General features: G+C 37.2%; 1 protein-coding gene across 4 annotated transcripts in view; it reads left to right on the top strand.

Moving 5' to 3' along the window:
• Nucleotides 1–23,577, top strand: part of FHL5 (four and a half LIM domains 5) — a 45,106-nt gene extending 21,529 nt beyond the window's left edge. For 2 of the 4 annotated variants that reach the window (XM_032858156.1, XM_032858158.1), the window contains exons 2-6: nucleotides 7,602–7,769; nucleotides 8,582–8,756; nucleotides 9,724–9,893; nucleotides 15,082–15,268; nucleotides 21,608–23,577. In XM_032858156.1, the coding sequence (XP_032714047.1) occupies nucleotides 7,614–7,769; nucleotides 8,582–8,756; nucleotides 9,724–9,893; nucleotides 15,082–15,268; nucleotides 21,608–21,771 (852 nt within the window). In that variant the 5' untranslated portion in view covers nucleotides 7,602–7,613 and the 3' untranslated portion in view covers nucleotides 21,772–23,577. Of the gene's footprint in view, nucleotides 1–7,598; nucleotides 7,770–8,581; nucleotides 8,757–9,701; nucleotides 9,894–15,081; nucleotides 15,269–21,607 lie in introns of all 4 variants that reach the window. The other 2 variants (XM_032858157.1, XM_032858159.1) reach the window with 2 other exon arrangements.
• The last annotated feature ends 3,815 nt before the right edge of the window (nucleotides 23,578–27,392 follow it).

A 27,392-nucleotide genomic window follows, 5' to 3' on the forward strand; every position in this document is an offset into this window, starting at 1 on the left:
TATTGTAAAGTTCATCTATGAGGATGCATTACCTGCAATTAATTTTTTATATTTCATTTTCTGTTTGTTGTTATAAGAATTAGATTTTTGCGTATAGACCTTTTATCCAGCAACTCCATTAACCCACTTACAAATTATAATTGTTTATTAAAGAATCATTTGGATTTTCTTCACATAAAACCAGTCAGCAACAAATAATGACAGTTTACTTGTTCCCTTTCAATTCTGATATTTTTCTTTTTCTCATCCTAGTGCACTGGCCAGGACCTCTCACACAAAACTGAATAGAAGTGATGATCACAGACATTTTTTTTTTCTGTTTCTGATCTCAGAGTAAAAGCTATCAGCATTCACCATTAAATATGTTTGCTATTTTTCAAATTACATTAAAGAAATTCCTTTTATTCTTAGTTTACTAAGTTTTTGATTATGAATTGAAGTCAAATTTCATCAAAGGCCTTTAATGCATCTACTAAGATAATTACATGGCTTTCTGTTTTACTGGTTAAATGTGGTGAAATATAGTGATTCTCCTTTCAATTTTAAACCAAAACTGCATTCCTGGGAGAAACGCAATCTATCATGATATGATTAACATTTTCACATATCACTAGGGTCAGTTAGTTATTATTTGAGGAAAGATTGTGTATACTGCAAAATTTATTGTTTATTATAAGCATAATTGGCCTAGAAGTTTTTCTCATTCGTGTTTTCAGGTTTTGTATCAGAGTTTTAATGGGCTCACAACATGCTTCCTGTTCATAATATTTGGCATACTTTATTAGGCATGGTGCTATTTCTTAAGGCTTGGTAAAATTCACTGGTGAAGCCATTTGGGTTTGCATTTTACTGTGATCCTAGGCTTTGAATAACAAATTCAGTTTCTCTGATAGTTACCAACTAGTTATAATTTTATATTGTTGTATCAGTTTTAATATTTTATTTATCTTAGAAGTTTCCCATTTTTTCCAAATTTTCTAATTATTTAACCAAAGTTCTTCCACAGAGGCCATGTTTATTTACATATACCTCCATATTTACAATTGTTTTTTACTGCTTTCTTCATCTCTGAGCTTCAATCTAAGATAAATCAATGCTTCTTTGCCTGAGAAGTGGTTTTTGGTATTTATTTTAATTTGGGTGTGCTCTGGATATATTCAGTTTCTGATTGTCTGAAAAATGTCTTTTTTCCACCTTCATTATCAAAAACCGTTTTATCTGAGGATAAAATAGGTTAGCTTCTAATTTCTTTCAGCAACTTTTACCTTATCTTCCCATTTCTAGCTTCCATATTTTTCTATTGGGAAGTAGGTAACTTCTTAATTTATTGTTACAATGCACATAATATTTTAACCCTATATTTTAGATGTTATGTGCCCTTGGTTTTTAGTGGTTTTGCCCTGAGATGCCTCAGTGTGTGTGTTTTAAGCCTGGTTGAGGTTCATAGTTTTTGCTTTGTTTTGTTTTATAAATTTGTAGCATGATGTAATCTGTCAGTTTTGGAAGACTGGCCATTATTCATTTATTTATTTATTTTTAAGATTTTATTTATTGATTTGACAGAGAGAGATCACAAGTAGACAGAGAGGCAGGCAGAGAGAGAGAGAGAGAGGGAAGCAGGTTCCCTGCTGAGCAGAGAGCCCGATGCGGGACTCGATCCCAGGACCCTGAGATCATGACCCGAGCCAAAGGCAGCGGCTCAACCCACTGAGCCACCCAGGCGCCCCTGGCCATTATTTCTTCAATAAGAATTCTCCTGGGGCGCCTACGTGGCTCATTCAGTTAAGTGTCCCACTCTTGATTTTAGCTCAGGTCATGATCTCAAGGTCCTGGGATTGAGCCCTTTGTCGGGCTCTGCTTTGGGTGTGGAGCCTGCTTGGGATTCTCTCTCTCTCTCTCCCTCTGCCCTCCCCCCACCTCTCTCTCTACTTCTCTCAAAAGAAGAAGAAGAAGAAGAAGAAGAAGAAGAAGAAGAAGAAGAAGAAGAAGAAGAAGAAGAAGAAGAAGAAGAAGGGGAAGAAGAAGGGGAAGAAGAAGAAGAAAGAAAAGAATTCTCCTTCATGTTCCCCATAAAACATGTAAAACACACTTTTTTTGTGGGGGGGGGGAAGAACAATAATATTTGTTGACCAAATGGAATATTCAAAAGTAGAATCCAAATTGATTTGCCTGTTTGTCGTATGTTCATCTTCCAACCCTTTCTATCATTATCTTTAAATTAATTTTCATGAGTATCAGTTCAAAAAATTTCAGTCATCTATTTTCAGTCATCAGTGGTTATTTTCTTTTCTATAGAAAAAATATGTTCAACTCCAATTTGTCTTCCAATATTTGCCTTCTCCTGCCCTGTAAGCCACTTTGAATAAACTACTTGTCACTTCCCATACCTGCCTCATATATCCGAGTATGAATGTCTGCCCTAATTCTGTTGCTCTATCTTAAGTGCCCTTCCCCATATCTCCAGGGAAAGAGAGGTTTGCACAGGCTAAGACCCCAGGCTTCAGCTTCTGACCAGTAGATTTGAATTCTAGATCCAATATTTTTACCAGTCAGGTGCTCTTGGCCTCACTAAGCTTTGGTTTCTTCATTAAGGGGATACTCCTGGGGATAATAATAATAGAGCATTAAGTGAGGGGTAAAGGAGATAATCCATACAAAATGGTTAATACAGCCCTTGGGACTCAGGGAACATGAATATTTGATATCATTGGTCATATTTGTATTATAAAATACCAAGGGTAGGAGTGACCAATCTTTGCCCACCTCTACATCCATTCTGCTCTGTAATCCAGAGATCAGAGACCTGCTGCGGCTGCCCCTGATACCATTACAACTGTTTCTCACAGCCAAAACTCCAGTCACTGAACCCTGGACAACGTGAATCCCAAGCATTTCAAAATAGTAGAAGCCACTCACATAGCTCTGACACAGTCTGCCAGCATCAACAGTAGCAGGAACACATCCTCCATTTCCCTCCCAGCATCCAGTTTACACACATGGTTTGAGTTAGCAGAGCCAAATTTGCCTCCTGAACACCAGCTGAAGAGGGGCCAGGAAATATTTTTAGCTTCCTGACCTCTTGAGCGGGGAGGGTAAAGCCAAGGTTGAGAGAGCTAACCTATAATATCTACTGCATGAATCATTCAAACTCCACCTTCTCCAACTTGTTCCTGGATTTTTCCTAACTAAAAGTCATCATTCTTCCGTCTCCTCTAAATTGGTGGTGTTCACCACCATTGGACAAACCTCATTGGACATTAAAGCACCTTGGACCTGAAAAAAGCACTTATTCTTGTTCTTCGCATCCAGAAGTTCTGATTTAATTGGTTTGGGGTAGGGGTGCACTATGGAAATTTTTAAGCTCCCAGGTACACTCTGTGTTTAGAACCACTGCTCTAAATTCTTACAGTCTTTCATTTCTCCTCATCACTTCCTTAACTTCTGTTTAGTTACTTATAAAATGTCCTTACCCTTCCTACTAGATTATAAGTTCTCTGAGGATAGGATTTGAATCTACTCTCTTTTATGTCGTTCACAACTTCTGGTGGATTACTTTGCAAAAAAAAAAAAAAAAAAAAAAACCTTTAATGCTGATTGACTACATGAATAAATGATGTATGATGCCTTGCAAACAAAAGCATATTAAAGATACCACACATCAAGTCCCTGCCTCCCTCCTGCTTGACATTGTCTCAAGTACATTTCTTGTGAATCTATTAATTCTGCTCAGCATAGTAAAAATATAAATGGATATTTTGCTCACAGCATTAGTCTTCTAATCAATAATTCACCATAAAATATAACTTGACACAAAATTATTCTTGGTTTGAAAAAATAACATCTAAGCAATGGCATTTTCAGTTTTTGGAAACTATTGCCAATAAACTCACATCCTTTTAAGTAGAAATCTGAAAGGAGGGAACAATGGTCATGACACTGGATTTCTGAGCTACTTATTTATTTTTAGATATATCAGTTCTTTGCTATATCAGTGCTGTTAGTGCTATATCTCTAAATCTATCTTTTAAAACCCCAGTATGCAAAGATAAAAATTCTGTACTTAAACTATTGTATAATTACAGAATGACTTTGAAAGAAGTTTGACTAGAATATATCTAGTTGAAATATATAATCCCTTTGAAAGAAGTTTGACAAGAATGTCTACTTGATATTGATACTAGCATTTCTGAATTTATACCTAAAAAAATTAAATGCTATCCAACTGGGTTACATTGTTAATATTAAGATTTCTTATCATGTATTATTATAGATCTGTTTTTTAAATATTTGAAAGAAAGAAAGATTTACAATATTTGAAAGGGAAATTTTTCCCAGTATCTTTGCCAAATTAACCCTCAGACGGGGGCTCCTGAGACAAAAATCACATGGTCCTCATCCCCTTTCTTACAGCTTTGAGTGTTAGGAAATGATTAAAAGCAAGCCATTTGATCTCTCTCAGCTACAAAGTTATTCCCCAAGTATTTGAAAATATTAATGTTAGGGATAAAGAAGAGGAAAAAGGACAGAATGATGTTGAGAAAAGAATAAGGTTAGGTAAAAAGTGACTTGATTAGAGAAATATAATTTTTCTCTTGCCTGCCCCCACCCCATTTAGAGCTGCTTGTATTAAAAGCTCAAATAGATTTAAGAAGCTTTAGTTTCAAAGTCTTGAAAATCTGTTCCCAAGACTCACCATTTCCCAACTTCAGAAGAGATCCCGTGCCATTCTCCCATTTGTCTTTTCTACTTCCTTTTTTGCCCAAATCAAGAACGTTCCTCCCTCCCTCCTTCCCTTCCTTCCTGAGTTCCAACAACTTAAACATTCTTTTTTTTTTTTTTTCTTCAACTTAACATTCTTAAAATCTCCCCAGGAAGGTTTCCTGATGCTATAACTCCTCACCCTCTTCTCTATTAGCTCCTTAAGACCTCCATGGTTCCAGTAGAATGTGTATCACTTATATGGTTATAACACCTCTTTGGACATTGTTCACATACCTACAGGTAAATAAGAGACTTCATGAAAATGAGGGCTGAATTACTTAGTGTATTTTCCCCAACCAAGAATAAGAAAATGAACATTTAGTTTGTTCTCTTACCTCAAATTATGTCCACTAAGACCAAGATAAGAGTTATACTAAGAGAATCCAGACTTCTGGAGGGCAGGGAATTCAAATATTACAGAGTAGATATTCAACACATGTTGACTCTCTCACTGCATACTGCAAAATCACAAGGTTTTGAGATGTTGAAATGACTGTTCTCACCCTACCCAACTCTCTGATGCTGCTTTAAGGGAAAAAAAAAGACAAAATAAGAAATAACTTTCTTCTTTAGGGGTGCCTGAGTGGCTCAGTGGGTTAAGCCTCTGCCTTTGGCTCAGAGGTCATGATCTTAGGGTCCTGGGAACAAGCCCTACCGTCTGGCTCTCTGCTCAGCAGGAAGCCTGCTTCCCCACCGACCCCGCCTGCTGCTCTGCCTAGTTGTGATCTCTCTCTCTCTGTCAAATAAATAAAATCTTAGCCAAAAAAGGAAATAAAACTTTCTCCTTAAAAAAATAATAAAATATGGTCCATTTTGTTAAGAATTTTCTAGGGAGCAAGACCTATTATGTGGTTAGAATGGCGATATTTATTTAGATAAATATTTATATTTATTGATATATATTCTGATATCTATATGTATATATTTATAAAATAAATGAGATATAGGTATTGCAGTGTTGTGTTTAAAATGCTGAAACACTACCAGTTTTGTAATCCTTTCAGTTGCGTCTTCATTTTATCAGATACTAAAAGCCTCACAAAATGGAAGTAGACTGGGAGTTCCCTTGTTCCACGATGTTATTATATACATCTAATGCCAAATAAATACTAATAATGAAAATGGCATTTTCCATACAAACTGATGAAAGTTAAAGGTATATATACTTTATTTCACTATTAAGAAATAAACACATGATCACTGTAAATGTGAATAAAACTTGCATTTCAGAATCTTTCAAGGGCATCAAATCTGTTTTCCTCCTGTTTCTCAGTCCTCAGTAACTCTTTGAGTGTGTTTGTATTCACTTGGAAAGGACATTTCTGTGGAATTAATCAAATAGGGAATTCAATGTTCCTTGCAGATAATTTTGGCATGTTCCATTGGGAACTTTCTAGTATGAATTTTCATCTTCCCTGGGAAAAAAAACCCACATGTTCTAAATCCTGTCTTTTCTTTGTTAGTGAAGAACAATATAGCAAAGCTGCCATGTACAGAATTAATGACAATATATATTCAGCAAGACAGTCTTCTGAATACCTCATCATTAAATAAAAGAAGGCAAAAATGTATGGGAATACAATTTGAATGTACCAAATAAAAACTGGTATTAAAAATGCTGTAAAAACTAACTGAACAGAATAAAAAATTTTTCAAGAAATGTTGTAAAAAGCATCACAATAATTAATGGATTTTCTGATTGTGCTAAAATTAAAAAAAAAAAATTTCCACGGTAGAGAATTAGGACATATTCATAGCTCCTAATATATCCCAGTAAATCCAGAGATAACAAATCTCATTTTCCAAGAAAATCAGTGATAATGCTTTTGATGACAATGAAAAACTCATGTTCGATGCCTAATTAAACCTTTTGAAAGCCATATGTTCTGTTCTTTACTGGTTTCTTATCCTTGTCTTTGCTTTATGTTTCATAACAGTTTCTCATTCAGCAAATGCCCCTGCAATTCACCATTCTATATACATCTTAGTTTTAGTTTAGTTCTAAAACCTAAAGAAGTTTTGAGTTCTTTCCTACCACTGATGCTTTCCACTGTGCTCCTACGTCTGGGCAATTGCTCAACGGTAACCAGAAAGACCAAGCGCTTGGACTAAGTCTTAACCTGCTTAGGAGTTGTATTTGGCCAGTTTAGTGTGGGCCATCCCAAAGGAGATGCCCAGGAGGCAAGCGTAGCTTCAGCTATGGATCTCGGAGTCAACAGCATATTTGGGGAGGTTCAAGCCACAAGGAAGGAGGATGTCCCAACAGAGTATGTAGTACAGGTAGATCTAAGGACTAATGAGCAGAACTCTCCTTAAGTGCCCAATAATAATTTGAGAAATAAAAGAATGGCCTAGAAAATGACAATGTGCTTGATTAGTAACTTCTATTTCAGATGGTTGTGATTTCCAAGGAACTCTACCTCCAGAACTCTCCAGCAAGTTAGTAAGTGATGACAGTTAGTGAAAGACCTATCAACAGTTCATATTTATATCCTTGAGGTGAAACTGTCCTCTTTCAACACATATCACATTTTCATTGAAGTTCACATTAGTGAATGATGAATACAAGATGTTTTGCACAATCTGGCTGCTGGCTTACTGCATTTTGTTAACAAAACACACAGGAACTGCCAAAATGGGAGAGGAGCCTTTCCTAAATCACTCCAAACGTCACCATGACTACAGCATATTTTCCTAAATTGGTAGTTTGGGGGGGTTTTTTGTCTGTTTGTTTTGCTTAAGATATAAATTCATTCAAGTGTTTGGATCCTATTAAGGCTTGATAATTTCTCTTATAAAAAATTTTCTTTCATGTACATGAATCATTTTCTTATTCACAGGACTGATCCAAAATGACAACTCAATTTGATTGTCAATACTGCACAGCATCACTTCTTGGGAAGAAGTATGTACTAAAGAATGACAATCCATATTGTGTTTCATGTTATGATCGTATCTTTTCTAACGATTGTGAGGAGTGCAAAGAACCAATCGAATCAGGTTCCAAGGTAGGTCTTCAATTCACAGAATGACTGCATGCAAACAATCAGATCAATGCTTGGGAATGTCTCGTTTCCTTCAGTATTGACTGTTAATACTGTATTGCTCCACTACTGGATATAAGCACCTTCAAGGTTACCATCGTGACCAGGTATGGTGTCTAGCACTATGAAACACAATATACATTTTAATCCTCACAGTGGTCTTAGAAGATAGTTAAAGATGCTAAAGATTAAGGAGATTATGTTACACAGCGAAAATGCGGATTTATTTCTGGAATAACAAGAATATAAATGGATAAATACATAAATCATTGCAAGTGTAGAGATTCAAAAATCTGTATTTTTGGACTTCGAATCAGGCTCATCTCCCCTAAATCCACTGTGCCCTCATAGAGCCCATTCCTCCCACAATGCACATTGCTGTTTTTTTCTTTTTCTTTTTCTTTTTTGTCTTTGTGTTGTGGTGTTGAGATTTTGTTTAATCTCAAACAATAATAGGATATTACAACCTAAAAATAAAAATCATTCCATGATTTCCATGATCCTACAGTTTACAAAAGGAAGGAAGAGGAAATCTGAAGAAAAAATAGTTTATTTTCCATCTGTCTTCAGTGACCAACTAAGAAAGCCCCAGGCTCTAGCTCTTAATTGCCCCAGAGAGCCTCCTCTCCATGGGTAATAGTATCAATGACAACTTTCCCTCAAGCCACCAGCACAAACTACTGACACCAGAGTCCCAGGAGTGTTCATTTTTGTCTTATCAAATGACCTGTTTTGTCACTAGCACATTTAATTAACTCATATTTACTGCCTCGAAGGATCTTTGTTATAAAGGCCGACACTGGCATGAAGCATGCTTCAACTGTGCCAAATGCAATCACTCTTTGGTGGAAAAGCCTTTTGCTGCCAAGGATGAGCGCCTGCTGTGCTCAGAGTGCTATTCTAACGAGTGCTCCTGCAAGTGCTTCCACTGCAAGAAGACCATCATGCCTGGTAAGATCCCAAGGGAGCTCCAGTCTCTCACTGAAGCTGCAAGGCTTTGAATTACACCCAAGCACAGGAAGAGCAGAGTAGCTAAGAAAGCTCTCCCTTGGAGAAAGACATCTATCTTGCTATCTCTTAATTTCATTTTGTACATTTTTAGAAATTAAAGGATTATTCTTTCTGGGTAATTATTCTGTATGGGTAAATTACAGTGTTCGATGTATTTTCATGAAGTTAATTCACAGAGACATTTTCAACCACGATCTGGTCCATAGAATAAAGATAAAATCTAAACCAGTAACACTAAGGGTGCATTGAACACCCTGTCTTCGGCATAAACAATGGCATCGGGAAGCATAATTCATCATAGGAGAACGGGGCCAACCATCATTTTGTAGCAGGACAAAAAAATGGTTTGAGGGTCCCTCATCTTTATTCCTTCTAGGCAAGTCAAGGATTCATGTACATCATTATACTTCCAGGCAAGCACCTTCTCTGTTTTGATTCTCTTCTAAATCTCCAGGGACAGCAGCATAAAACACGATTCTTTCTCATTTTCTTATTATGAATTCAAAGAGTTTCTAGAAGACCATAACTGTACAATATCAATCTCAAGAGTTTGTGCCTCAGGCATCCCTAATATCCCTGGATTGATAATTATGGCCCAGTCTGTCTAAACCCCATGCAGCCTTTCAGAATCTCCACCAGTTGTACTTTCAAATCTCAAAATTGTAGCTTACACAGCACAAGAGAGTCAGTAAAAGAGCAAACTCATCCTCATCGTGGCTGAACTCTACCTTCTTTTTCTCAGGTAAGTGTTTTAGAAGCCAACAAAACACTGTTTTTCTGTGAGGACAATTAGGCTTATCATCTTAATGTTACAATATACAGTTTGAGTAATTTGACATACATTTACTTAAAATAAATAAAATGATGTTTCATTTATACTAACAGGTTCTTATTTGGGGTGGCACAGGTTCCCGCAAAATGGAATTTAAGGGAAACTACTGGCATGAAACCTGCTTTGTGTGTGAGCATTGCCGACAGCCAATAGGAACTAAACCCTTGATTTCCAAAGAGAGTGGCAATTATTGTGTGCCATGTTTTGAGAAGGAGTTTGCTCATTACTGCAGCTTTTGTAAGAAGGTAATTATCTAAAGAGGATGAAGCTTGTGGAACCTTCCAGACCATTGCTTTTTAAATTCACTAGATATTTGGAACGCACCGATACCATCATGTTCTTTTTTTTTTTTAAGATTTTATTTATTTATTTGACAGAGAGAGATATCACAAGTAGGCTGAGGGGCAGGCAGAGAGAGAGAGAAGAGGAAGCAGGCTCCCTACCGAGCAGAGAGCCCGATGCAGGGCTCAATCCCAGGGCCCTGGGATCATGACCCGAGCCGAAAGCAGAGTCTTTAACCCACTGAGCCACCCAGGCGTCCCATGTTCTGTCTTTACACGTTCACATTAGTTTTGAATTCCATTATGGCCAGACGCACACTGCCCGTTACGATGAAGACAGCCACCTACTTTCATCGTCATAAAATTCCACCCAGAATGTGAACGTAAGGTTCCCAAAGCTCAAGATAGTCCAGTTCCATTCACTGCTACCTCAAAAGATTCATGTATTCTGGCAAAGGGCATACATCTCTCATAGAATACAAGACATTTTTTAGAAAGTAGTTTTGGATCCATTTCATTTCAGAGAAATACGATTTTTCTCACAGAGTTACTAAAGGAACCAGTTTAAATGGGATGTTTAACTTCTCACATTATGTCCCAGCAACACAAATGTCTTCTTGGCTTGAAGCTTCAATATTTCTAAAGAGTAGATAAGTAGACTCAAGAGACTGACAAGATCATTGAAATTCATTAGACAGAAAGACAGAAAGAGGACAAGGGCAGCAAGTGGTTTGCTTCTAGTTCCAGACTGTTCTGACATGGACACCCATTCAAACCATATCTTCCAATAAGAAAAGAGTCATGCTTTCAAGTAAACTTCGTCCAACCTCTTTTAGCCTTTAAGCATTAATGTGAAAAGTCACTCATCTCTATCACCTTGATAAAATCTGTCTGTATTTCGTAAAATATATATTGATGTACTTGAAGAAATCCTTGACCCATGAGGCATCATCAAGTTTAAAAAAAAACACGATAAATTGTGATGGGAAAGCAGTGGTGTCTAAACATTTTTGATCTATGGGCTGCTTTGGCAGATCTCAAGACCATTTGTATAATTGCATCTAGACAGCTAGAAGCCTCACTACCACTTTCTATGGGAGCGCATGTGCATGGTATTTTTCTACATGTATTTAAAACACAAGGACTGCATTTGCAGAGAAAACAATAAACTCCTACATCACAACCGTTAGAATACACTATAATTATGGCTGAAATTACAATTGATAGTAACATGATAGAAAACCATCTTATACCCAGAAACTTCCATTACTCCATCAGAAACACTGACTTAGACAATGACTTTATAGGCAACCCTCAGATCCTATGACCCTGAAATATATGTAGCTCAGACGATTTATCAGAGCTGATGACCTGCATTTTATTTTTTTTTTAATTATATTATTTTTTGAGAGAGAGAGAGCACACACAAGGGAGGTAGGTAGATGCAGAGGGAAAAGGAGAGAGAATCTTAAGCAGGCTCCATGCTGGGTATGGAGTGCCTCATGGGGTTCCATCCCACAACCCTGAGATCATGATCTGAGCTGAAATCAAGAGTTGGATGCTCAGCAAACTGAGTCACCCAGGCACCCTGAAGACATGCATTTATTTATTTATTCATTCATTTATTTATTTATATTTTTTAAAGATTTTATTTATTTGACAGAGAGAGAGGCAGTGAGAGAGGGAACACAAGCAGGGCGAGTGGAAGAGGGAGAAGCAGGCTTCCTGCTGAGCAAAGAGCCCGATGTGGGGCTCAATCCCAGGACCCTGGGATCATAACCTGAGCCAAAGGCAGCTGCTTAACAGCTGAGCCACCCAGGAGCCCCTGAAGACATCCATTTTAGAAACAGGTGCTGGAGGGTGCCTGGGTGGCTCAATGGATTAAGCCTCTGTCTTCAGCTCAGGTCATAATCTCAGCCCACATTGGGCTCTCTGCTAGACAGGGAGCCTGCTTCTCCCTCTCTCTCTGCCTGCCTCTCTTTCTAGTTGTGATCTCTCTGTCAAATAAATAAATAAAATCTTTAGAAACAGATGCTGGGAGCAAATAGATTTATCTCACTGTTCTGTAGGACAACTAAGTGGACCATGTTCACATTATGTTTCTTAAAGACTTCAGTTAAAATATGAATAAGACTTGTGGTAATTATCTTAAAATCATTTATTGGGCATACAATATAAAGTTTCTTTCAATGCTATAAAAATTCAAGAGGGGGAATTTCTCTAGTACATCCACGCTAAGCACTGTTTGAGGCCAAAACACTGGCATTTCCCAAGTTATAGGAGCCTGTCCTATATTTAGAATATGATCTGAAGTCACCAAAACTTTGTGAAATATTTATACTGGGTAGTAGATAGACCACGACATGCCAGATTATTTTCTATTTAATTTTTAAAACCACAAGTCTTTTAAGGAAAGCTGGATATAAATGTTTCTGATCAAGAAAAACAATGTTTCAACTCAAACCAAAGACCAGATAAAACAAACAAAAATGGGCAAAAAATACTGGACAACCAACCCCTTAGAGCTGATTTCATAGATTTTATTTTGTGAAACTAAAACTTATTTTCTGGAGTGCCTGGGTGGCTCAGTTGGTTAAGGGTCTGACTCGTGATTTTGGCTCAGGTCATGATCTCAGGGTCCTGGGGTCAAGCCCCACATCGGGCTCCTTACTGGGCATGGAGACTGTTTGGAATTCTCTTCCTCCCTCTGCCCCCACCGCCCCTACTCTCTTCTCTCCCTCCCTCTCTCTAAAAAAAATAAATAAATAAATAAAATAAAATAGAAATAGATTAATAAATAGATAAAACTTATTTTCTACCAAAAACAAGTAACCTCAAACCACAGGTGCTTTGAATCCAAACTCCTCGAGGTTCAAATAGCGTATTCTCTGATTCATCGGCTCTGGCTACTAAGCACAAAACCAGTACTGCTTCCACTTTGCCAGAGAAGAAACTTGTTCCAAATCCCAGGACCAACCAATGGCAAACATCATGCCTGGATATTCAGCTTCCTCTTAGTGGGCTTGCCTCTTCAAAAGGAACATCATCACAAGCAAACTATTTCAATGTTCCAGAGTTTCTTCTCTCTAATTAAACAGTATTTGGTGTATATATCAAGTTTTCTTTTGCTGTGAATATATTTTTCAAGCTTGGAATCTTTAAAGCATTGCCTGCTAATAATTTGACCCAACAAATCAAAGGCATCTTGAATTCTGCTGTGCCTGCAATGAGGCATTTGAAATCAGTAGGGGGTATTTTAAATTGCTTTAGTTCACACACACCATTATGTTTCCCATTACTTATTTAGACTAGTATACATTTTTTCCGGTAGGAAAAGTAACTTTTCCATCAAATATCTTTAATTTTTAAGATATTTGTTGTAGATTCAAAAATATCTTTAGAATCATCTTTTCAAAAGCCTGTATCATAGACAAGATTTTTTAAAAATTTTTCATCAATAAAATGGCTTAGAAGAGTCTCCACATTTTCTATACCCAGTTAATTTGAATACAGAGATTGCAGGACTTGCCTCAGGGAGCAGATGAACACATTCTAGATTCCAGAGCTACTTTAAGAGCTCAACAGCCATGGGTTCTAAAGACACTATGACTTAAAAATTGCTACCCAAGAACAGTTGTCCAATATTTACCCATCTGATTCTAAATAAAGATGTCTCCACCTTTTACAAATTACAACCCATGGATTAAACTGCTTTGGTATATGGGGCGCCTGGGTGGCTCAGTGGGTTAAGCCTCTGCCTTTGGCTAAGGTCATGGTCCCTGGGTTCTGGAATCAAGCCCCCCATCAGGCTCTCCACTCGGCAGGGAGCCTGCTTCCCCCTCCCCCACTGCGCCTGCCTCTCTGTCTACTTGTGATCTCTGTCTGTCAAATAAGTAAATAAAATCATTAAAAATAAATAAATAAACAAACTGGTTTGGTGTATATATGTGTATATATATATACATATATATATATAAAATTCCTCCGTTATATATATTACGGAGGAATAATAAGTATGTCTGACAAAACCCTCGCACATCACACATTAAGGTTCAACATCCAAGCTGTGCTCATTACATAGAGTTCTAAAGCTGAAAACCCACACAGTTGGCACAGCACTCCATCTGTGCTAGATACAATACCAGAATTGTTGTCCAAATGTTTTTTCCCTTGGCGTTTGTTCACTCATTTGACAAGGACTTATCAACTGTTCAAGAGCGAAAAGTAACCTTGGTCAGTATTGTTTTACTGGGTAAAAACACTGGCTCAGGAGTCAGACTGTGTGGGTTTGCATGCTAGTTCTGTGAGACCTGGCAAGTGACCTGACCACTCTAACACTCAGTAGTTTCTCATCTCTTAAAGGCGGAAAGATAATAGTCTCGCTGTGTTGTGGTGTTAAGAACAAAAGAAGAGGTCATCCCTTAGCACAGGGCTGAGGACTCAAAGCTCACTTCAGAAATATTAGTCGTGGGCGCCTGGGTGGCTCAGTGGATTAAGCTGCTGCCTTCTGCTCAGGTCATGATCTCAGGGTCCTGGGATTGAGTCCCGCATCGGGCTCTCTGCGCAACAAGGAGCCTGCTTCCCTCTCTCTCTCTCTCTGCCTGCCTCTCTGCCTACTTGTGATCTCTCTCTGTCAAATAAATAAATAAAATCTTTAAAAAAAGAAAAAGAAAAGAAATATTAGTCGTGATTAGTGGATGATGGTGCTTAACAAGGCCATTCAGGGTTGTTACTGCTGGATTAAAGCTTTCAGGGAAAAGTCACTTTTTTCAGCATCCTTAAAAGTCAGACATGGAAATAAGAATCTGGTGCAGAAAATATCTTAGTTCTGATGGCAGATCTTTGAAGCCCAACAAAAAAAGAGAACAATGAGAAAAGGAATCAAGGGTCTACTTCTTTTTCATTTTCCTGAGTCCATGATGGCCCTGCTTCTTTTCTATTCCACTGTAGGAGAAAAATTAGGATATTTCTAGCTGGTTCTATTTAATCCCTATAGCCTTTTGCTTCTCATATTGATTCAAAAAAATCACAGGGAAAGGACATCCTGACACAAGGTGATAGAGCAGCCCAAAGTACCACTTGTGGACACAGAAGAGATCATACAAATCGTACTAGCTCCCATGGTCACTGCCTTTTTGTGATCCTTTGGCAGGTGATAACATCAGGTGGGATAACGTTTCATGACCAGCCATGGCATAAAGAGTGTTTTCTGTGCAGTGGCTGTAGGAAAGAGCTCTGTGAAGAAGAGTTTATGTCCAGAGATGATTATCCATTCTGTCTGGACTGTTACAATCATCTTTATGCCAAAAAGTGTGCAGCCTGCACCAAGTCCATTACTGGTAAGTTCTTCAGTTTAATATGGTCCTACGATGGCTATATGGATGCTATATAGTTAATTTGGGAAAGGTAAGTAGAAAAATGATAATCTTCTTTTTTCATTTTATTTTATTTTATATCTTTTCAGTGTTCCAAAATTCATTGTTTATGCACCACACCCAGTGTTCTATGCGATACGTGCCCTCCATAATACCCACCACCAGGTTCGCCCAACCCCCCAAGCCCCTCCCCTCCAAAACCCTCAGTTTGTTTCTCAGAGTCTACAGTCTTTCGTGGTTTGTCTCCCCCTCCAATTTCCCCAACTCACTTGTCCTCTCCATCTTCCCATGTCCTCCATGTTATTTCTTATGCTCCACAAGTAAGTGAAACCATATGATATTTAACTCTCTCTGCTTGACTTATTTCACTCAGCATAATCTCTTCCAGTCCTGTCCATGTTGATACAAAAGTTGGGTCTTCATCCTTTCTGATGGAGGCATAATGCTCCATAGTATATATGGACCATATCTTCTTTATCCATTTTTCCATTGAAGGGCATCTTGTTTCTTTCCACAATTTGGCAACTGTGGCCATTGGTACTATGAACATTGGGGCTCAGGTGGCCCTTCTTTTCACTACATCTGTCTCTTTGGGGTAAATACCCGGTAGTGCAATTGCAGGGTCATAGAGTAGCTCTACTTTTAATTTTTTGAGGAATTTCCACACTGCTTTCCAAAGTGGCTGCACCAACTTGCATTCCCACCAACAGTGTAAGAGGGTTCCCTTTCTCCACATCCTCTCCAACACTTGTTGTTTACTGTCTTGTTAATTTCAGCCATTCTAACTGGTGTAAGGTCATATCTCAATATGGTTTTGATTTGAATCTCCCTGATAGCTAATTATGATGAACATTTTTTCATGTGTCTGTTAGCCATTTGTATGTCGTCTTTGGAGAAGTATCTGTTCATATCTTCTGCCCCTGATTATCTGTTTTGTGTGTGTTGAGTTTGAGAGTTCTTTATAGATCTTGGATATCAGCCCTTTGTCTATAGTGTTATTTGCAAATATCTTCTCCCATTCCGTGGGTTGCCTCTTTGTTTTGTTGACTGTTTCCTTTGCTGTGCAGAAACTTTTGATCTTGATGAAGTTCCAAAAGTTCATTTTTGCTTTTGTCTTCTTTGCCCTTGGAGACATATCTTGAAAGAAGTTGCTGTGGCTAATGTCGAAGAGGTTACTGCCCATGTTCTCCTCTAGGATTTTGATAGATTCCTGCCTCATGTTGAGGTCTTTTATCCATTTTGAGTTTATCTTTGTGTATGGTGTAAGAGAATGATTGAGTTTCATTCTTCTACACATAGCTATCCAATTTTCCCAGCACCATTTATTGAAGAGACTGTCTTTTTTCCACTGTATATTTTTTCCTATTTTGTCAAAGATTATTTGACCATAGAGTTGAGGGTCCATATCTGGGCTCTCTACTCTGTTCCACTCACCTATGTGTCTATTTTTGTGCCAGTACCATGCTGTCTTGGTGATCACAGCTTTGTAGTAAAGCTTGAAATCAGGCAACATGATGCCCCCGGTTTTGTTTTTCTTTTTCAACATTTCCTTAGCAATTCGGGGTCTCTTCTGGTTCCATACAAATTTTAGGATTGTTTGTTCTAGCACTTTGAAAAATGCTGGTGGAATTTTTATCGGGATGGGATTGAAAGTATAGATTGTTCTAGGCAGTCTAGACATTTTAACATTGTTTATTCTTCTGTTCTATGAGTATGGAATGGTCTTCCATCTCTTTGTGTCTTCTAAGATACACATGCAGGGGTACCCACACATAAATACAAATATTACATAGACCCCCCTCAAAGCAAGTGGAGAGCATAATTAGGGCACCCATGCTCTGTAGAGGGTAATTAATACTAAACCTAATGGTAATGACTAAAGTAATCATTCAGGAACAGGATGAGCTGAGAGGTCAGAGAAGAACTTCACAAGGAGCCTGACATTTAACGATTTGAGTGGGAGAAAGGGATACTTACTTATAAAGAAAAAATCCTGCTTAATTCCAAATAAGGGCAAAGATCCTTGAAATAGAAAAGGTTTTAATTAAATGCAAAGTATTGTACAAAAATCTAAAGCTGTAATAATTAGGGTGGCATAGGTCAGGAATTAATTAAACTTCATTTTAAGATGCTTCTAACAAGTGTATCATTCTCTTTTCTTTCTATCCACTTGCAATATATTTTAATTATGAATAGATGAAATAAAACAGGATAGCATTGTGCTGAATGAACAAAATACATGTGATATGATTTAAAAATATCACCAATGATAAACTGATTCATGTTTAAAAGATTTTCAAGGTAAAATGATGCATTTTATTTTCCTTGGAGAAACCTCCAAAATGCTAATCCTATAGTACAAAAAAAAAGAAGAAGAAGAAGAAGAAGAAGAAGAAGAATTTGGCATGACCTGAGAACCACAGCAGCTACACTTTTAGGCAGAACTGTACTTCTATTCCCCATTCCTGGGGATTCTTAGATCATATTCCATTTCTTTTAGTTCAGTTTATGTAACATAGAATTAAAGATTATTTTCTCCTTTTCCTCCTCCTCCATCTTCAAACATATCACAAAATAAAAGTTGCATCTTCTTATATCTCCAAAGAAAGAAGAGTTTCACTGCAAACCCAGCTTGGCAGATTTTCACTGACTTGCAAGAAGGAGAGAGAGAGTTACCCTGACAAACAAAGTCCCATTTTTCTGCACAGGGCACTGTTTTTCAGCATCCCACCCTGTCCATGGCTACAGCTGGCTGGCAGGTTTGTTTTGTTTGGCCTGCACAAGTTTGGAAACAAGTGCAAAACCTATCTCTGCAGCCAAAGTACATGGCTGCCCTCGCATACCCCAGCTGGGTCTCTGTCGCAGGCTCAGTGGCTGCCCCAGTGCTCTGTTCTCCACAAATCTTCTCCATCCCTCTGCTCTGTTACATTCCCAGCCCTTGCACTGGATTCCGTTGGCAATCCCAGACTATCGGGCTCCAAACTTGTGCTCTTCACCACTCCACTCCCCTGCCTCTATACTTCTCACATGTCCTACAGTCAGGGGAATAAGCCACTGTCACTCACCACCAGTTTTGGTTAGAAAATGGGACTTCCTGAAATGCATCAGTACTGGGAGCTCATAAATCTCCTTGGAAGAATCTGCAATTACAGCCCAATGCATGCAGTTGATTTATTCTAGGACACTTTTCTTAACTAGCCAGAAAAAGGAGGGGGGGACTTCCATGAGGAAATGAGAAAATTAAACAAATCAAATGAGTTTAAAAACTTCCTGGGTACTCAAATGGCTAATACTGACCTGCAAAGAGCCTGTGTGAGCCCTGAGCTTGAGGAGTTTCAATTCTGATCCATCACAGATTTATGTAGCTAAGTGACTTTTTTCTGTTGGGTTGTTTCCTGTTAATCACTGAGCCCAGGTCTTTGAGGTTCAGAGAGAAAAAACACATTGTCCTGCATGTAATATAAGGATGCCTTAAGGATCACAGATTTGACCCAATAGTAATCCAAATATGGGACTATGTAGTTAATTCAGAATAATCAGCTTTTTTATAATTATCATAATCTTCTTTTGGCTCTGATGAGAGACACCTGAGACTATAATGTCTGCAAAAACTTCCAACTCACTTCACTATTTTTTTATCTGAATATATATATATATATATATGAATATATATATATATATATATGCTTTTTAGTAGTGTTTCTTTAAAATTGAGCTCTTTGAATTAATGTTCCACAGGGAATTCTTATGCTGCCATATATTTATCTTTTGAAAGTTGTACATTCACGCCAATAATATGTCAGTCTAAGAAACTATGTTAGGGTGTTTTCAAAATACTTTTTTATATTAACTAAATGTATCTATGAGTCTCAGGTGTGATTTTTCTTTTAAATCTCATCGAATAAATTTGATTCATTTGAACAAATTCAAGGTGGAACTGTAATTATTTTCTCCTCTAAGATAGGATCAACCTTTCAAATTTTCTGGGATAAGTGAAGCAGCTTGATGTAGTGGGAGTAAAAGAACTTGGCCTTGCCTATGCCCCCTGACTACTGTGTGACCATGGGTAAAGAACTCACCAGCATGGAGCTCCTCATTTCCTTACTTGCAAATGCGGAGTTGAACAGGATCACATCTTCACTTTCTGCCATTTCTATTTATTTTGAGTAAAAGGAGTTTCAGATGTTATTTCTTCAGAAAAGAATGCTAGTGTTGGTCTTTACAAAAGATAAATTCAGACTGAATTTGGGGAAGTTAAGAGCACAGGTTCTGAAGCCAGATGGCCTAGGATTGAATCCCAGATCTGCTACATACCAAACGGCTGATTTGGGCAAGTGGTTGAACCTCTCTGTTCATTAATTTTTGTCTGCAAAGCAGAGTTGATAATATCTACTCATGAAGGTAAGATGAGAGCTATGTGATGCAGATATGTGAAGGGCTTAGGATAGTGATGGACTCATTTTCAAGTGCTGAACAAATGCTAACTTTTATTCTATTGAATTTTCAGTAGTAAATGAAGTCAAATAAAACAAGGGCCAGAGACGGGTTTCCTGGGGGACTTTCCTACTACAATGACCCTCACGACCTAATGGAGGAAATTTATTCAAAACTGAAATAATTTATAAGCGTCTGACATGTTGAGTCTGCCTCTCTTAAATTCCAGCTACCAGATGCTTCTATTTCTCTCTTCTTCGTAAAATCCTGGAGGAATTATTTTTATATTTACCACTTATATGGCCTTACTAATAAAATCAAGAAAAACTCATGAGCATCAAAATGCAAGATATGTAATAATCAGTTTTATGAACAGCGATGATTCATGCATATATAGAACATGATTCTTGCAGTCAGCTTATTAATGTTTTGAATAACACTCAGGGAATTAATTGGTTCATTATTGATTTACTCTTATTAGCAAGTAATGATGATAGCATCATAAATAAGCAAGCTATAAATCTAATCAAAGAAGGTAAAGAAATTTGGTGCGCATTTACTTATAAACTAATAAATCTCATGTAAATTCATCAAATAACATTTCTAGTATGGAAATAAGTGTTCATTATCATATTTAAGTAGTATTATTATATTATATATCCATATTTATATATGTATTTTATAAATTTATATATTATGTATTATATATAAATTTATATATTATAAATTTATAAATTGTCATATATTTACATTATATTTTATATATATATATATATATATATCCATATTTAAGGAGAGTTTATTTGAAATAGAATGCTTATTCACATTTTTTTGAAATAGAATGCTTATTCCCCAAATGGAATATTTGGAAATTACATGTGAATCAACCCATGAACTATGTTAGTCACACTCTGTGAGTAATGAGCAAATCACAGGAGGTTTGTAACACTATGATCACTTGGAAAAAATCTTGGCAAATAAATAAAGACCCAAGACATCCCAAACCATTCCCAATCGCTACACCTTTTCTCCCTTTCAACTCCTCAAAGGCAGTCCCTTAAACTGTAGTCTGGATCCATATTAGGGATATGGAAAGAAATTATCACTGAAGACTCAAATTCCATTCCCTTTCTTGGAAATGTTACGGTTCAGGCGAAGCCCAGGTAGAAGTTGTAGAGGCTGACAAGGCGTCTCTTAGAGACAAATTACTGGATAGCATGGCTTCAGTGGCCCAAGTGATCAGACTCACAGATCTTTATTGCAAGCTTGGGCTGATGTTGTCTCTGGGCAAGGCAATCAGGTCATCATGTTAGGCTAGTTACATGATGGTCTGGATGAAATCTTCTACTGGGGACTTTTGGAAATCATGTCCCAAGCCACAGTATGACCATGGAAATTTATCTTGAGTAAAACTAAACATAGAAATAGAGGAAAAAAACTCAAAGTCATTAAAACATCAGATACCAGGCTAGGAAGTATACATTTATTTTATTGTACCTTAATTTTGCTTTAAGAAAACAGGGCCATGAAGAGAGAAAAAAAAGATAGTCACACCCAGGTATCTCTTACTTTGAAATCTGTCCCCCCTCTCTTAGGTGATCTTTATGTGTTTCCCAAAATACCTGCTTTGTACATTCAGCTACTATCTACTTTTGTAGATTATGGAAAAAATTGGGACTCAGGCTGGACCTCATCAGGAAATTGCCTAGGGTGACATTCCCAGATGGGCACAGGGACATGGAAGGTCGCATACTTGCCTCTATGCGGTCTTCTTGCTCGTTGCTGTTCTCTACAGTTCCTAGGAGACTACCGGATGGAATCCTTAATCTATTCATCGGAAGAATATTTTTTCCCCCAATTCCTTTACAGGTCTCAGAGGTGCCAAGTTTATCTGCTTTCAAGACCGCCAGTGGCACAGTGAATGCTTTAACTGTGGAAAGTGCTCGGTCTCCTTGGTGGGGGAAGGCTTCCTAACCCAGAACAAGGAAATCTTCTGCCGCAAATGTGGCTCTGGATTGGACACTGACATCTAGAGGGAGACAGCCCTTCCTCACCTGAAATCCACCTTGCTTTTGTTCTCACTAAATCCAGACCTTGCTTGAAGTAGTATTTCTGACTTATGTTTCAGCACATTTTAATGCAGAGTTTATAGCAGGAGGATTTTTGCACACACACACACTGATGGAACTATATCATAAGAGCTCAGAAAAAGCAGTCAAACAGGAATGAACATATCCTAACTCACAAAGGCATCTCTCCTTGCAAAATACTGCACTCTGCTGTTAAAAACATAGGAAAATATCTCCTTATTGCAATCAAACATATGACCTATACCTAGAAGTATGGATGTTATTACCAAAGACTAATGTTTTCAAAACTGCAGAGTAAAAAAGGAAATTAAGAGATTAAATTGACAGGCACATGTAAAGCTAATGTTTGCATTCCCAGCTAGCTAGTTATATATAAGGTGATAGACTGGCTATTGTTGGTAGAAGAACAAAACTGATCAGAAAAACTGATCAGTAATCATCCTATTTGAGAATTCTGCCCCTTTATCATTCTTTTATTCACACATACTGACTTTAGAGCTCCAAAACAAAACTGCAATTTGCCGCCCTCTATGCTGCTTCCAGAGCTAGTTGGTTCCATGTTTAACAAATGGAAATGAGAATTTGGACACTGTGGCTCTCATACTCTGCATGGTTATGAAGGGGTCCTCTCTACCTGGGGATAATTAAAGCCTAGGTTTCAACACATGTTGCACCAAATGCATTTTCAAAGCCCACATGATTTTTCTAAATACTTAACAGATTCCATGAAAGAGAAGTCTATTCTCTCAAATGAGCTAACTGGGGTAATCATTGTCCCCAAAGGCAAACCTTTAAAGTAAATAGATCATTAAGTCATCACTTGTGGAAATGAGTTTTAGGAAAGGGATTGAGCGATGGAACATGACTTTCATCCAGATATCTACAGGCATAATAGAATGCATAATTACCTCTGAGCTTCATGCATTTTGCCTTCTAAAATTACACAGATGATTAATGAGAAGACATGAAAGTGGGCTTTGACGGAATTTAGTAATAATAAGAAGTGAGAAAAAATAATTCACTGCTGATAATTCTGGACCTGCACAGCAATACCATAGACCAATATGGGCTGTAGATGAGCCCTCCCCACTGTTGCGCCACACGTGTGCCACCCACCTCACCCCATGCCAACTATGTCCCAAGAGTTCCAATCTCCTGCATGGCCCACAGGTGCACTCCCAACCCTAAGCAGCCATTCTACAAATAAGTCAGTGTTTATCGGTCACACGAGAAGAAACAGCCTTAATGAAAAGTCTATCACCATATGCGTGTCTTTTTGCCAGACATCAATTAATGATCACCCTACCTAGCTGCAATATTTTCCACATTATGAGGGACAAATGGAAAGCAAACTCTTTTCTCCATGGTCAATTACTGTCTTTGTTATAGTGTCACTTAGCTGGAGTAGAGGGAGGTCAGAAGAAAGCCACGCGGACGTAACATTTTTATAAGTGTCTACTTTCAGATTACTGCCTAGCACTAAAGGTTCTGATTGAAACCTAATTATATGATGTAGCTGATTACAGTGATTAAAATAGTATCACAGGAGATGTAATTAAAATTGTTATGGAAACACAATTTTTGAAATAGTTCAAAATGCAAGGACATTTGGAGATGCTAACAATTTAGAGTTGCTAATAAAAGGTCAGGCTACAAAGGCTGTTTGAAAGATACAACTGTCTTTTTTTTGTCTATGTGTAGTAACAACACCAAGATAACTTTTCACATTCACAGTGTAAGACGTCGGTAAAACCGACAATATTTTTCCTGCATTGTTTGAATTTTCCTGCATTGTTTGCACGTATAGAACTAAACACTCCAATTGTTCTATGATCTAGAACATAATAGTGCATTATATATTTAGAAAACCAAGCCCTTTTAAAAGGTCTGGATAAATATATGATATGTAACATTGCCTCAGTTAACCACCTATAGAAAAACATGCAAAATGTGATGTTTTCTAAGTTAAACAGTGAGTAATGTTTAAGCATTTCGCTTTGTGTATGGGCAAGTATGCACATGGTCAGGTTTGCATTCTATCTGTACAATTAAAATTCACAGAATCATTTCTGAGATAGAGATTCTTTTCTCATTTCTGAGATATTCTTTTCTCCTTTGATACATATACTTAAGTATATTTTCACATATAAATAATTCCATATTTAGAATTTAGCTTCATTATCAGATATGTATTGTACCATGCACAGAGTTGGAGTTCAAACCGCTGTGGTTCTGGGGTGGTGGGAGATCAGGGTATGGAAATGCAAGATTGCCAGATACAGAGATCTTCCCTAGAGCTGAAAAACAGTGCCACTGTGGACGTAATATACATATGCAAAACTATGAAGAAAGAAGACCTCATTAGACTGCCATACACACAAAGATATAAGTTAAACTCCTATATTGTATACTGTAATTGATTTCGGTTCAGTAAAAAGAAAAGCTCTCTAAGTGACCTATCCAGAGATGGAATAGACTGCCTCAGGAAGCAGTGGGCACCCAGTGATTCAAGGAGTGACATCTGCACGGGCAGGAAAGCAGTTAGAAGCCAATCCTGTGTGCTAATAACAACCAGATGGCTTGGAAGTAGCAGAGAGACTGTGCCAAAGAGCAAGAAGAAATGAGAGAGCTAAAAAGAGAAAAGGTCAGATGAAGACAGAATATTAATTCTGAGGATAAAAGCTTTATATGTGATATAACAGAGACTAGAAAGTGACTAACTGCTCTTAAAGAGAGGAGAAAAGCATTATGCTTGTGTTTGAGGAACATTATGCTAATGATTCTGTATGGCCTAGAACTGAAGGGGGCAGGATTTCAAAGGCTAAGTCTCTTAATGCAGTAACACATTTGGTGAGTGGCTACAGAAAAGAAAGAAGGAGCAATGGGTAATGCAAACCAAGAGCTATCGATGAGAATACAAGTCAATGAATCAAAATATTTTATGTTAGCATGTTAGGATTAAATATGACAAAGAAAAACAAAGAAAAGAATTTCTGTTTCCATAATAATAGGTAGGGTACACAAGGTTTCAATTTTCATTTAACAAGATCATAAACATGTTATATTGGAACAGTCCAGGTTCATTGGTTAAGTGAAGTATGACAGAGTACCATCATGGATTCAAAATGTACACAGTCACTATAACTTTAAAAGGAACATTAAGAAAAGAAAGAACATTAAGTTATACATTGGAATGAAAGATTGGCCAACCATTGTGAAAATGCATAACGCTGTCACAAATGGTGTTGGTTAAAAATTGTTGCAAAAATATAGAACCACAAATAAAAAATAAAACCTAATAACATACCTCTGATATTAGTGACACCAGTTTTGAATTTAAGAAAAAAGGTATTTTTTAATCTACTTGGTATACTGATAATCATATTTTAAATAAGAAAATGATTGTTAGAGTATGTTTCAGATATATTTAAGTGAGCACCTAAATTATTCTCAAATAATTTAGATAGATATTTACTATTGTAAGAATATAGTTTTTACCTATTTTACAAATTGTCGTTTTCAGAAGTTTCTAACGCTGAATAAATTTGCATAGTACTCATTCCTCAACTGTTTTTAGAGATTTATTTTGTACATTAACTGTCAATATGGAATAGCTTTGTCATGTTTCTACTTCTAGTACATAAGGTAGCATGATGACTTTTACCTTCTTGTCCCATCCATTTTTATAACACCCAAATTAACTACATGTTCAGATACCATTTCAGAGTCTTAATATAAAAACAGCATAACTGAATTCTATCTGACCCAAATAACACATCTGTGATCTTTCCTACAGTGATCAAATTTTTTATATATTCTAAGCTAGGAATTATTTTATTTCTAATTATCATTTCTGTGATCCTAAAAATATCTTATCAGAAAAGGCCTATTTTAATTTGATTACCTTGTTTAACTTAGATAGCTGTAGCTAATTTCTTATTATTTCTATATTGAGGAATTGCTGGAATTCTTAGTGATTTTAAAGCTCATGGGTACACAAAGGGTATAAAAATACTGATTTGAAGGGTACAAAAAAAGGCACCCGATGTTTGTAGCACCATTGTCTACAATACCTAAATTATGGAAAGAGGCCAAGTGTCCATCACCTGATGAATGCATAAAGAGGTGTGGTATGTGTGTATGTATATATATAATGAAATATTTGACCATAAAAAAGAATGAAATTTTACCATTTGCAAAGACACGGATGGAGCTAGAGAGTATTATGCTAAGTGTAATAAGTCAGTCAAAGAAAGAAAAATACCATATGATTTCACTCATTCATGGAATTTAAAAAACAAAACAAATGAACATGGTGGGGGTGGGGGGAAGAGAGGCAAACCAAGAAACAAACTCTTAACTATAAGGAACAAACTAAGGGTTACTGGAGGGAAGGTGGGCAGGGGGCTGGGTTAAATAGGTGATGGGAATTAAGGAGGGCATTTGTGATGAGCGCTGGGTGTTGTACGTAAGTGATGAAACGCTGAATCCTACACATGAAACAAATATTACATTGTATGCTAACTAACTGGAATTTAAATCAAAATTTGGAAAAGAAAAAAAATAAAGCTCTTGGGTACAAAAAAAAAGATTGGTTGTTGCCAGAAATGGGAAGTGAGGGAGGGTAAAATTGGTGAATGGGGTCAAAAGGTACAAACTTCCAGTTACAAAATAAGTTATGGGGATGTCATGTACAACATGGTGACTATGGTTAATAATACTGTACTGCATATTTGAATGCTGAGAGTAGATCTTAAAAGTGTCATTACAAGAAAAAAATTGTAACTAGTATGATGACTTAGGGTGATCATTTTGCAATATATACAAATTCTGAATCATTAGGTTACACACCTGAAGCTAATATAAGGTTATATGTCAATTATACCTCAAAATAAAGGGATTTTAAACTCTTATTTATTTTATCTAAAGAGAACTTTGTGTCTGTAACTCAAGCCTTTAAGAAACTAGCTAATTCACACTATAAGCATTAGTTAGGTTCTCTTCAGAGTTATGTTATAGATTATGAGTTCATTTAATGTCCAGGTGTATCCCACAGAGAAACATTTGGAAAAACATCTCTTACCAAAAATTTCTAACTCATTTTTGAAAATCACATGGCTTTGAAATATAATGAAATTTGAATGGGTAACTCAAAAAACTTTATGGCTTGGAACAGTGTTTCTTCAACAAAAGAGTCAGAATGTCACTAGAAGTTATAATTGCTAAGATAGTACTTTTATCCTGAACCTCTCCTCCAAGAAGTGTCAGATCTTTAGATCTCTATTACTCAACCAGAAACATTTTAAGAGTCAGCTGGAGGTAACTGTAAAGAACTGTTAAGGTCCAGGGGCGCATGGGTGGCTCAGTGGGTTAAAGCCTCTGCTTTCGGCTCAGGTCATGATCCCAGGGTCCTGGGATTGAGCCCCACATTGGGCCCTCTGCTCAGCAGGGAGCCTGCTCCCTCCTTTCTCTGTGCCTGGCTCTCTGCCTATTTGTGAGCTCTGTCAAGTAAAGAAATAAAATCTTAAAAACAAAACAAAACAACAAAAAAACTATAAAGGTCC

This window comes from Lontra canadensis, unplaced genomic scaffold, assembly GCF_010015895.1.
Source record: "Lontra canadensis isolate GAN:19392208 unplaced genomic scaffold, GSC_riverotter_1.0 scaffold14, whole genome shotgun sequence".
In the NCBI taxonomy this organism is placed as follows: domain Eukaryota; kingdom Metazoa; phylum Chordata; class Mammalia; order Carnivora; family Mustelidae; genus Lontra; species Lontra canadensis.